Source organism: Sciurus vulgaris, assembly GCF_902686455.1.
Source record: "Sciurus vulgaris genome assembly, chromosome: 7".
NCBI classification, from domain to species: Eukaryota; Metazoa; Chordata; class Mammalia; order Rodentia; family Sciuridae; genus Sciurus; species Sciurus vulgaris.
The window spans coordinates 83,767,802-83,781,636 of record NC_136467.1 but is presented as its reverse complement, the minus strand read 5'-3'; the positions used below and the strand labels follow the sequence as shown (position 1 = coordinate 83,781,636).

The 13,835-nt window shown below is 32.2% G+C and overlaps 1 protein-coding gene across 1 annotated transcript in view; it reads right to left on the bottom strand.

Moving 5' to 3' along the window:
• PHIP (PHIP subunit of CUL4-Ring ligase complex) overlaps window positions 1-13,835 on the bottom strand; it is a 121,226-nt gene that overhangs the window by 35,293 nt on the left and 72,098 nt on the right. The window contains exons 17-22 of the mRNA XM_079147138.1: window positions 13,432-13,657; window positions 9,666-9,803; window positions 8,719-8,902; window positions 5,381-5,498; window positions 2,750-2,890; window positions 902-978 (exon numbers count right to left, since the gene is read on the bottom strand). Of these exons, the coding sequence (XP_079003264.1) occupies window positions 902-978; window positions 2,750-2,890; window positions 5,381-5,498; window positions 8,719-8,902; window positions 9,666-9,803; window positions 13,432-13,657 (884 nt within the window). The remainder of the gene's footprint in view (window positions 1-901; window positions 979-2,749; window positions 2,891-5,380; window positions 5,499-8,718; window positions 8,903-9,665; window positions 9,804-13,431; window positions 13,658-13,835) is intronic.

The window sequence follows — 13,835 nt, the reverse complement described above, 5'->3', positions numbered from 1 at the left end:
TTCTTTTCCACAGCTGAGCAAAAACAAAGCAAAAAATTTCCTTCACTGCAATGTTTCAAACACAGAAAACTGGGGCTGGGGAGATAGCTCAGTCGGTAGAGTGCTTGCTTTGTAAGCACAAGGCCCTGGGTTCGATCCCCAGCACCCCCCCAAAAAAGAAAAAAACTCAAACACAGAAAACTGTTAGACATAACCATATGCACCTGTGTATCACTGGTAGGAGTCACTACTGTGGAAACAGGAAAGCCCTCAATTCTAGGACTAATAAAATTAACTCTTATGGTCTCCACTTAATGCTCCCCCTGGCACTTCTATTTTAAGAGCCACTGAGGTGGGAATAATTATCATCCCCCAAGCATATATTGCTTCTTGCCACTAAGACCTTACAAGGTCAGTTGTGGCCATCAGTCCTTTAACAATTCCAACCACCAATATCAAAGCAATCCCCACTAATGTGGTCAAATGAGATGAAAATAATAGAAAAAGCTTATTCTCATTGCTGGAAGAGAATACATTGATAGTATCCTATAAAATCCATTATATAAGATAGTTAATTCTATAAGATATTCTTACTTTCATGATTTGATGCTTAAACATGTCTTAAAACCAGTAATAAAACTAGCATATAATCAGCATTATATATAAATAATAGTACTAAGAAAAAACAATACCAAGTAGGTTGTTAAATGCATCATTTTGCATATCTAATTGCAATTTCCAAAATATTTTTTCAATAGAGAAAAAGAGAAACTTCCTAAATTTTGAAAAACAAACAATCTTTGAAGAAGAATTAACTTTAAACACAAGGAGTCTTTGAAATGTCTTGCTAGTTAGAAAAATATTTTTTCAGCTTTCTAGAGATTTTATGTAACATTTGGAAAATCAAAATTCATTTATTTACCTAGAACTGCCATCACTGTGCCAAGCTCTCTCTTCTTCTTCAGATGTTCCACCACTGACAGCAACCACTTCACCTTCCTAAGGGGCATTGAAGACAAACTTTGTTAAATTATTTTAGAAAATCATGTCCTATGATTATAGAAAATATCAATGATAAAATACCATTGTATTAGAACATTTAAATTAAAAACCTTAACAGCTTTTATTTTTATTCAAAAAAGTGAGACAATTAATGTGTACAAAGGCATAATACTTAATAATACTAGGTTCAGAGTATCTCTCAGATTAACATTTTTAAAGCTTTATATCTTCTAAATTGAATGATATCAAATTCCAGTTTACATTTGAAATTAACTTCTACTTTTCAGGCCTTTAAAAAAATTAAGCATTTTTTTCTGTATATATTTTCCTAATATTAAAATTAGGCACAGTATGTTTTACCTATTGTTATTAAAATAGTTTTGCCATAAAAAACAGGCTAATCCATTGTTTTATCCAAATGGAAGAGGATTAAAAAATAGCCAGACATTAATTTTTCCTTAGTAAATATTAATGAGCCAACACTGAATATTATGAGTGAAAGTATTTTCTTCAAAAAGTCAGATTTTTGGTCACAAAATCTTACATAACTTCTTTGCTAAAATAAACTATGTTCCAATAACAACAGCCCTTCACATTTATTAAGCTTTTACTGCGTGTCAGAAATGACTCTTCAGCACTTTTGTCTATATCATCCCATTTTGTGTCAACAAAACTGTTTTGGTGGTAAGAAGCTGTTTCAATAAAAGAGACTATAGCTTAAAGAGGTTAAGAAATTTGCCCGAGGCAGCACAAGTAGTAAGCAATAAGCTTAATTTGAAGTCAAGTCGTTTTATTCCAAACTTTTGACGACTTTTTATAAAAATGGTTCATTATTAAAACTTGCTGGGCACATTTGGATCATTCTTTGAGAGGATAATGGAATATATTCATTTATGATTTAAATAAAATATATTTTGGAGAAAAATTTTCCCGTTTCAATATTTTAACAAAAAACATGAATTAGGACCATTCCAAAAAGTTCTGAAAACTACCGGTCCACACCACTGTGCCAAGCTTGATGACTAACTTTTAAATTGTGGTTCAAGCAATCTCAATAAATTAATATTGGCTTGTTCATAGAGAACATACTCAGAGAATATTCATATATGTCTAATACCACAAGAGAAAACACTGCTCCAAAAGTGAATAGCTCTCAATATATAAAGTGACTACATCTCTGAAACTCTGACTTGACTATGGGGAAAAGAAATGATGAGAGAAGGAATAAGGACATGGTTTTAAGTACTGAATAACATTGGTTTGTGATTACAAACTGATGATCTTTGCTAAGAGAATGGATAATTTAGATGGAAAAACTTATGGATGCAATTATGAAAGATAAATACTTAAAAAAAAAAAAAATCACGATGCGGTTTTAAACTGGTACTGAGATTAAACACTAACCCAAACTGTCAAATGCCTATTGATTCATTCTCATAGTTATACTACACCAGTGCATCATATGTTATTATTTTAAAAGTCTGGCTTTACAGTAAAGGGAACCTGCAAGTAATCCTTGCTATAACATTTAATAGTTAGGTGGATGTGAATTCTAAACACCTTTGAACCTCAGAACTCACATGCAATGTGATTTGTTTTATGGATTTAAGATTATGAATATATATGCCATGCCCAGAAGTAAGTCTTCAGTAAATGGAAGTTACCAATAATATAATACTTAATTGGTCATCTTTGAGTTAAATTTATATCAACGAAAGACATATTAAAAAAATGGATAGAGAAATTTATGAAAGTGCTGAGATCTTACATCTGAAGAACTAGTGCCATTTTCTATCTCCTCCAATGGTCTAGGAGTCTCTTCCAGTGCAGATCTTGTACGATAATTGTGTTGATTTGCTTGTTGCTTTTTGGATTCCCCAAGATCCAGGAAATGCTCATGAGCATGATTCTGGAAAAAATTAAATAAAATTTATTCACAGTACACTTAAAAAATTATTAAAGAATTTGTTCATATTTATCACTGAAATGAACTAGATTATAAACCAACTTAAATATTTCAACATTACATCAAGTTAAATCACAAGATAATAATACACTGAAATCTACTTGCTAATTAACAAGTTTAAAATATCTTTTTTCCAATTAAGTGATACTAACATGAAGATTCATGATATGAGACTGATAAACAATGAACACTTCTGTACTAACACCAAATCTATAGAACTGATACAAGAAAAAGAACAATGGGCTGTGGGGTATAACAGACAGCCAATGGAAACCAAAATAGGGATTTAAAAAACAAAACACTATCCTATGTCTCTTTTACTGGCAATAAATCTGAGAAGTCTTCTGCAACAGATGAGAACACAACCAATAATCAAAAACCTGACAAAATCCACGGTGACAGAGATAAACTCAACAAACAAGGATATGTACCTGAAAAATAAGTTAAATAAAGCAACCTCAAAAGCAAATAAGAAAGCAACATATTCATAAAATAAGTGCAGTCTTGTAGAAAAACTAGACAATTATGAAAAAAAAATCAACTCGTCTTGAAATTAAAAAAAACAAAAACAAAAACATGAAATTTAGAGAATAAGACAGTGGACTAACCACATAAACTGACATATCTACTAGGGAGCTGGAAGATGAAACAGAGGATGACCATTACCTAAAGCATCAAATAAAAACAAGCTATAATAAAGAAGCTTTCGGAGCAGATTACAAGAAATGAAAGAAATACATTTGGACATAGTGAAACTTAAGAATATAAACATAAATAAAAACACTAAAGATTTTCTTTAAACAATGTAATTGACATAAGACTTATTACACAACAAGAAGGAATAGTACCTTTAAATTGCTGACAGAAAATAACTTTGAAGCTGTAATTATATTCTCACAATGGAGAGTGAAATTAGTATTCACATACAAGGAAACAAGATTTATTCTACATAGATCCTCTCTAAAAGAATTACTAAATGGTTTCGTAATTTTGTAAAACTTTTGGGATATATATGAAGGTACAAAAAGGAAATAATGTTCAATGACAATGTCACAAATTTTGACTAACCCATTGTTAAAACATTTCTACTTACTCAAATCTGTCATTAAAAATTACTATTTGCTGCATTTTCAAAGTTTTAACCATAATACCCAATTCTATAAGATAAATTCCAAATCAAAGAGCATAAACATTTTAAGTGCCTTGATAAATGATGTAGTGAAGGAGAAAGCCAGCTCACAACGAATATTTCTTCTCCTCTTTTGCCACAAAAAAAACAATTTGCTTTATTGGGTTATCGTGTGACTACATTTTTGGCCAATGGGGACTCTGGTATGATGTTACTGAGCAACACCAAATAGCCTTCCTCAGGAGAACATATGTGCCCTTTGCACCTTCCTCTTTTGATCATCCATTCTACAACCTTAAAAATGAGGATGTTGTTATATTAAGGCATGAGTCAAATCCAGGAGGGTCAGAAAAAAAGAAAATTCTAGTCCTCAACAATTAGGGAGTATCAAAAAAAATGAAAAAATTCCAGTCCTCAACAATTAGGGTACCGTACCAGGCCTGGACTATTTACTAAGAAATTGGTATATTATTTGTTTAAGCCACTGTGAGCTGGGTCAGAAAATGAGTTAACTTTTTTCTTGGACCTCAAGTTTCAGATAATTTTCCTTGACTTTAGACTCAAAGGCTTTCAAGCTAAGGGGAAGGTGGGAGGGGCAATATATTCTTTATGAATCCTTGACAACAAAGTACATATATCTCTCTCTGATTAGGGGATGACCAACTGAAATCCACTGAATCCAAAAATTTTGCCAGAGTAGGATGACAGAAAGTGGCAAAAAAAAGAGGGACAATACGCCCCTCTTAATGGAAAAACTAAGAACTTCTATAGCAGAACTAGCTGTATAATAACAAATAAGTTAAAAAAAGAAAAAAAGATATAACAAAGAAACAAAACAAAACATTGTTCTAGAGTATGCAACCAATGACTGAACTAAAGAGCTTGTGTTTAGGCAGATTATAATTTATTAGACAATGAATACATATACACACACACACAAATTGGAATTTGAAGAAATGGCATGCTAGAAGACAGGAAACAAAATTTAAAAACTTAATGGTAAACAGAGAACACAAAGAGATAATCAGGAATTACAGTAATTTTATTTCATTATTCTGTTTAGAGTATTAACATTTTTAATTGAAAAAGGGGCCTTAAAATGGCCATCCCCAGTTTAACTCCACATTATGTAAAACCACAAGAATGGGATAGAAATTGAAAAGCGCTGTTCTCCATGTAGGTATGTCAAAATACACCCTCCTACTTACTGTCAGGTATATCTGAAAACAACAAATTTTTAAAAAAAAAGAAAGTCATCATACTTACACAGCAAACTGTTAAACATCAAAGCAATTAATATTTACCTTTGAGACAGTAAGTATTTTATTCTCTTTTGCAACAGTTAAGTGTTTCCTTTTCTCTTCTGATCTGTAAGTCTTTATTTCTTCTTCTCCCTTTGCAGTTCGCCACTCTTCCTGCCGACTGGAAAAGAATATTAAAAGCTCTGTATGTTAATTTCGCAACTAATATTCCCCTAGAAGGAACGTTAGTTTTTATGCTACTCATGTTTTCTGTATGGAAGCATGTGATAAAGATTTCTGAGTTTAAATTCTTAATTCTTAGGCTCAGGACATTCAGCATTAAATGACTGGAATACTGGAAAGATGCTGACTACAAGAAATTACTGCTTCTGCTATGGTTTTTGGCAAATCAAGTATTAGATTCTGGGACCACAGTTATTCTTAGGGTAATTGTCCTAAGGGTTAGAAATTGGATTTTTTTTTTAATTGAGTATAGGGTTTGTACTTTGATAATTGTGTATGCCACATAGACAGCAGGAATCTTAAAAAACGAGGCATAACAGTCTCTTAAGGTTGAACTAATGTAACCCTTTAAGATCTGAAAGAAATTATTTTTTTTCTAGTGAGACACAAGTTAGGTAAGAACTACTAAAACTATTCAAACTCTATTCAGGCATCAAGATGAAATTGAACAGAAAAAACTGAGGGACATTCTAAACTTTAATTTCATGAAACCTGAACTCACAGGGAAAGAGAATGTTATTTTTCAATTTAATTCCTTACAACTTCAAAGTTTTTAAGCTGCAATTAAACTTTCAATTCTCCCAGGAGAACTGAAGTGGGAAGGGACTAATATTCAAACTTAGAGCACTTATATATTGCTGATACTTTATGACTAGATATTAATGTTATTTTACTTAACTGCAACTTCTCCAATGTGTCTGATTATAATTATAAATGGGAAATGAGTGAATTAAAATCTTGTGAAAACAACAGGCCTTGGATTCAACTTTCTTTATTCTTTATTTGAAATAATCATAGATTCAGATACAATTATAAGAAACAATTTAGGGATATTTCTTGTATCCTTTTTTCCCTCAATCTTCCAAAACCATAATATAATAGCACAACCAGGAAGCTGCTGCTGATGATACAACACACTAATCTTATTCAGATTTCTCACTTTAATTTCTATTCACTTGTGTTTGTTCTACAAAAATGTATCTTAAGTGTACATTTGAAAAATCCATCACACCAGTCAATACACAGAACATTTCCATCAGCAGGAAAATTGCTTGTGGTATCCTTTTGTTATCAAAACCACCTTAGTCATGCCTCACTCCAATCTTAGCAATTACAAGTCTATTCTTCATCTCACTTTCATAATTTAAAATATGCTCCATAAGTGGAATTGTACAGTATACAACCTTTAAGATTGTTTTGTGTATCCATAGGTTCTTTTAACAGCAGAGTACTCTATGGTGTGGATGTACCATAGCTGATTAAACCATGTATCCACTGAAGTACATCTTAGGTTTTTTCTGGTGCTGGGCTATTACAAAGAAAGCTGTCTTACACTTACGTATAGGTTATTGTGTGAATCCGAATTTTCATTTCTTTGGGATAAAGTACCAAGAAAGCAACAGCTAGGTCACAGGGCTTATTTAGGTTTTTAAGAAAGGGTTGACCCACTTTCCAGAGTGGCTCTACCATTTTATATTCTCACCAAAAATTCGTGAGTAATCCAGTTTTCTCTACATCTTCTTCAGCATTTGATAATTATTTATAATTATCACTTATTTATAATTTTAGCCAAAGAGGTACGTAGTGAAATTTCATTGTGGTTTTAACTTGTATTTCCCTAGTGGCTAATGATTTTGATTATCTTTTCAGTTGCTTATTTGCTATTCTCATAAGTAAAAGGTCTGTTCATGTCTTTTGCCCATTTTCTGACTGGATTGCTTTACTTATTATTGAGCTTTAAAAGTTATTTACAATGTTAAAGATATCAGCCCCTTTTGGGGAATATGTGATTGGATTTAGTTTTATTTACTGTACTAGTTTGGTTTATTTCAGAGCCTTCTAGAAGCAAACTTTAAACCAGCCACCAGGGGGGAATCCTAAAAGATCCCCAAAGGAAGAGTAGTAAGTGTTGGGGACAAAGCTCTACGAAGGCCAAAGTAAGAATAACTCTTGAAGAGAAAGCCTTAGCCTTGCTTGACCTTAGGCTTAATGGTTAAGTATAATGGTAAAGAGAGAAAAAAAAAGTAGAGTATTTAAAGAGAAACAAATCTTTACTCCTCAAGTTTCCTTCCATGTGCAGAACCTCAGCCAAATATCAATCACACATCTTTTCTCATTCCTCTCCAAAGGAAGCATCAACTAATTAACTGGTATGCTCTAGAAGGAAAACCCAGCTTAGGATGGCCCAGTCCTGTGGCAACTAATTACAATAGTATACATTCTGCTTTGCACTTTTAAGAAGCAAACCATCCCAGTGGTTTGGGAGGCTGAGGCAGGAGGATCACAAGTTCAAAGTCAGCCTCAGCAACTTAAGTGAGACCCTGTTTCAAAATAAAAAATAAAAAAGGGCTAGGGATGTAGCTCAGTGGTTAAGTGCCCCTGGGTTCAATTCCTGGCACAAAACAACAACAGATAACCAGGTGTCTCATACCAGGAAAAATACAGTGACCATCAGCTACTTATATTTAAGGTTCAGTACTAAGAAGTACATTCTCCTGCAAATAAAAGTCACATACTTTAAAACTGTCCCAGTAATAAAAAAAAAAAAAAAAAAATTCTAATTTTCTATGTGTCTTATTCTCCTGTTATTTTTCAGTTAGTTCAGAATCTGTATTGAAAAGATGGGTGTTATTTATTGAACCCCCTTCAACATTAGAATCAAAAAACTGGGTAAGGTGTCAACTAAAAATGTATGAGTTAGATGCAAATTTTACAATAAAAGAATTATTTTAATACACAAGACATTTATATGCCAGTAAATGTTTTTTCTTTATGCTTCTGAATAATATGGAATATATAATTAGTAAAATTCACTAAAACCCCTAAATAATTACAACAAACTATATGAAATGTGTTTAAGATACAAACAAGACAAACTAAGATTTACATACCAATCTTAAGCTACTCAATAAAATCTGTTTGGTACAAATTAATGTTTTTTCCTTCCATTCATGTTAACACATTCCATCTCATACCATTTACATGACTCATTCCTAAAAGCAACATATTTAGAAATTTTCTACAGTCATAAATAGCTTAAAATACTCGCTTTTCAGATAAGTTTAAAAGAAACTGCAAGGCTAAAAAGATATTTTAAAGACTATAATTCAACATGAAAGCAAGCAACTATGGAATAAACAAATTAATAATTCCCTTACCTGGCTACACCAGCTGACAGCTCAGGTACTACGACCCTTCGACTCCATGCTACAAGATCCCGCTCTGTGGCTATTTCACTCCTTGGCGCATTGCTATGCATTTGCCGCACACCTTCAATTTGTCCACTACGTCTTAGTCCCACATTTGGTGGTGAATGAACCTCTGAGGTAGAACTTACAGAGCCTAAGGAAAAAAATTAGTATGGTAAGTTTTATTTAGACCTACTTCTCCATTAGTTTGTAATGGGGGGAAAAAAATCAAAATTACTCTATTGTCCATATGAAACTCAGTATTAAAGCCAGTAATTAAATTATCAAATCAGGAGCTAAATCACAGACAAAAGGTTAATGAAAACACAACATGGTTATTCAATTGATAATTCAATGAATTGTAAGTATGGACTGTTAAACCCTAAGCACTGTAAGTAAAAATCATTACTTCATAGGAAGCAAAATGAAACTGAAGGACATTTATGGTTCAGTAATTTGTTTTGGTTTTTTCAAGCTTTATAATATGCAAACATAAGGGTGATGAGTTATTAAAAATGTGGCTATACCTATGTTCCAGAAATTACTGAATAAACTGATTTTTAAATATTTTTTTGAGCTGGGAGTGTAGCTCAGTAGTAAAGCACTTGCCCAGCATGTGCAAGGCTAAAGATTTAATCCAAGCATTGCAAAAAAAAAAAAAAAAAAATCTCATTTCTAATGTTTTACTACAGAAAATTTGAAAAAAATGCATACATTTTAAAAAATTCACTATCTATAATTTAATGCCTCATATTATGAACATTCTTCAGATCACTAAACAATATACAAAATTATAATCATTTTGACAGCCCCATATTTCATTTTAGGGATTTACCACAATTTAATTACTTCTCTGTTAAGTCTTAGATTACTTCAGAATTTAAAATATTTCACTTAAAATAAAACCTTTTGCTTACCTCTACTCAAGCGGCTGGAATTACCAATAACTGCTTCACCAGAACGTCTGAGGTCTTGTTCTTGTTGTAGTCTTTGAATCATGCTGTCCAGAGGACTGATTTCCTGGTTTGCTTGCTGACTTAAAACTTGGTTCAATCCTATGCAATACCACAAACATGTTACGAATACTTCAGAAACTGTTCAAACCATTTTACTCATCAGCCTTAGAGTCCATAATTAAATGTAAATTTTGTTGGTTAAAGACCTAAAATTAACAACTATAAATGATAAAGCAAAGAAGGACAAAAAACAAGAGAAAGCATAACACACTCCCATATTAGCCCATTAATGGTAATGATGAGAATGAGTATAATTGCTTTTACTATGTGTTTACCATGATTCAAGCACTCATAATCCTTAAGTAATTCGGTTAGGTATGTATTATTGATTCTACTTTAAAGACAACAAACAAAAACCAAAATTACCATTCAAAGTCATAGATCGAGGAAGTAGCAAAAGTAAATTTTCCACTTAGAGTAGTTTCTTTAAAAAAAAAAACAAATCTCATTACCTATGTTCTCAAAAGAACTTTACAGCTTCATTTATGCAACAACTCTTTGTCTACTATGTGCTAGGAATGATGGTAAGTACTGGGGATACTGTGATAATAAGTAAGAAATATCGAGATCCCTGCCCTGCAGGAGCTAACATCCAGAAGGGGAAAGTAAATAATATACCTATAGATAAAAGCAAAATGTGAAAGATTTTAAAGAGGGTGATAAGATTCTTGAAAAAGGAGGGAGAGAGAGAGATGAGTAATATCTGTGTTGAGTTGGAAGTTAGAGAAGTTGTTTTTAAGAAGTCAGCATTTTAACTGAGACTTGAATTAGCCATGTGAAAAGTTAAAACTAAGTTCACTCCAGATGGTAGGCAAGAAATTCAAAGGCTCTGAGACACAAAAGAACTCTGTGTATTATGATCCATCCTGCTTTTCTAGCATCAACTTTTACCCATAATAATCTCAAAGGGCCACTTGACTCTTCTACATTCCTAATAGGAAATACTGTTTGACAACAGAATTTCCACTGTAAGAATAAGCTTAATAAAATCTAACTCATCCTTCAAGCACCAACTAAAAATGCAACCCCAATATTTACTCTGTAAAATCTTCCCAAACTAACTGATAGAATTAGCTGCAAACTTTTTCAATTCCATACCAATCTATACATCATAGTACTGAGCCCAGTATATAACATAACGGAAAGCCCAATAGTTCCTCAAAAACATGGACTGTCTTTAAGAATCTTAATATTTTCTAAAGATAATACTAGACATAAAAAAATCTGATGATGCTGAATACAACATAAGAATATAAGACATGAAAAATATTGCCATGGGAGTAGAGACAAGAGCAATTAATATTAGGTGTGCAGGCATATAAGAGTTAATTGCAATTTAAAACTGGACTTAAATTGGGAAGACAAGAATATTTTAAATGTAGTGGTAAGAAAGGTACGGGAAAAAAAAAAACTACATACTAAGCATATGCTATTTTATAAGAGAAAACTATAAAAAAAGAGAAAAATTCAATTAAATAAATAACTTATCCCATATTACAAGGCTAGAAAATTATAAAAGCACAGAGGTAAAGTTGAAATATCCACACATGCTTTCCTGATTTGCTGTTGGGAAAACATGTCATGTTTGAATATTGATGAGTAATAATTAAGTATAGATCAAGCTTACAACTGAGGAAACAAAAAGTATGCTGTCCAGTGTCAATGCAACAAAACTGCATTCAAATCAATTTATTATTATAATACCCAGGATTTACTTTTACCTAACTCTGTATTTTAATAAGAAATTATTATTGATCTGGATTTGCAAACAAATATAGTTCATAATGATGCTACAAATTTTCTTTTTCTTTTTCTTTTTTTTTTTTTTTGTGGTGCTGGGGATTGAACTCAGGACCTTGTACTTGCAAGGCAAGCATTCTACCAACTGGGCTATCTCCCCAGCCCCCAGATTTTCAAAAAAAAAAAATTTTTGTTCTATTCTTATACTTAAGAAATTCAAAAATATTTTTTATTCTGAATTCTGTGAATCAGAACATTGAAAATTTTGTGACTCAGTATGAAGCCACAATTATTGCTAAAGGTTCCACTGTGATCCACTAATAAAACTGGTTTCTCTTTTATTTGAGCTCATTTCTGCTTTATATTCTAAGAACAGCTTGATGTGAAAGAAAGAACAATGAACCAAGAAGCAGAGGTAAGAGTCTCTGTGATTCCATGACACAATACTGTTAAACTTCATTTTGTCAACTTTTAGGACAAAAAATACTATAGATAAAAGAATTAAATATTATCTATGAAAGGTTTTTTTAACATTATTATATGGAGAAAAAAGAGCAATGATAATAATTAAAGAGCACTGGAATTTTAATAAATGAGTCCTTTTCTTATTTCCCCTATGCCTGAAATCCCAGCCTATATATACCTACTTTGAGACCTGGGCAAAATCTGACTCTTGCCAACTGCAGTACCACAAACTGAAGGCATTCTTCCTGATTTTAGTCCTATAACCAACACCTCTCTAATACTGAGATTTCTGTAACCTGAAGATCTGCTTAGACAAATACTAGTTCTCAGATTCTTTGGAGTTTATGCAGTATCCATGTGCTGAGACACATGAGTTTCACATACTCAGGATGTTCAAGTCTACACTCCTCTGTACAAGTAGTAGTAAGGACAAAACTTCTAATGTGTTTTCTTACCCTCCATTCTAAGTGGGCATGCATGTGTCATTCCAAGAGCAGCCCTTTCTATCCATTATGTCCATCTTCAAAGCAATTTCATAACCAATCCTTTACAAAAAAAATAAGATGGGTTTGCTACACTGCAATGGGATTGATTTTACTATAGAATGTAAATTCATTACTTACTCATCACAAAATCTACTTGGAGGTTCTGTCCATTATGCCAGTTTAAAACATAAAATATTTTCATAAATTTTTCTAGTTTAAAGTAGAAAAATGCATAATAATATAACTGGCTTAATCTTTTTTATAGAGCTTCTCCATTATTTTCACTTAATAAATCAGTGCTATACTTGTCAAATAAGGAGAGGAGTTTGTAGACCTTGTCTCAATTATTTTAATTCCCATTCAATTCTTCAAGAAATATGACTTTTACACTCCATTACTTCACTGAAATAGGTAATATTCTTCAATCCTATGTTACTGCTTATAATCCTTTACAAGTTGATCACTTCTTAAAATACTCTTCAATGTTAATAGGCAATCTAGTTATAACTTTTCTCACATACTATTATTCCCTCCAATAATATCAATCACAAATTTTCACTATGCACTTGTTTATAATTATGCTTACTCATCTATCTAACCCTTTCCATGACAGCATCGATCATATTTGTTTAATTTCCTACAGAATATTCAGGGCTTAACAGGTCAGAAACAGAGGATATTCTCAATAAATGCTGCTTAATGAATGAAATAAGTGAATTGATTCATCACACAACAAATATAGGGACAAGTCTATTAGTCCTCAGAGGCTGTAAATGGATTTAAACCAAAATTACTGTCTTAAATCTCCATTTTCATTATCTAATAATTCTTAAGCATTTTTCAAAGAACTTTTAAAAAAAAGTATAAAACACTATTTTTACTTCTCATTTCCTCAAAACAAGTATACTCAATTAGCGAATTTTTAATAGTTCAGTGGAAAAAACAAAATTTGGCTGTCTCTGAAAATAAGCACTTACCTGAGGATGTTACTCCCATCTGTGGGATGAGTTGCTCCTCTCTGCAGTTTTCACGACCAGGAACTAATCTCTGGTATCTTGATGGATGAGGGTTACCATCAACATCAACCAAAAAGGGGGGAGGCATAAGATGAGGTGCCTGCTGAGTCTGTTCATCCAATACAAAATTGTTGGCATCACGGATAAGAGGCCGATAATCACTATGAAAGAACATCTGATCTGCTATCTGTAAAAAGAAAGGTTCATAAAAGACTGGAAAAATTAAAATTCAGTATTATAAAGATCTATAAAACTTCTAGTGAAAAATATTTTAGTACAAATATGACATTAAGCAACAATTTAAAGGCATTTTCTGGGGCTCAGAGGTAAAATGCTTACTAAGCATCAATACATGAGGCCTTGGC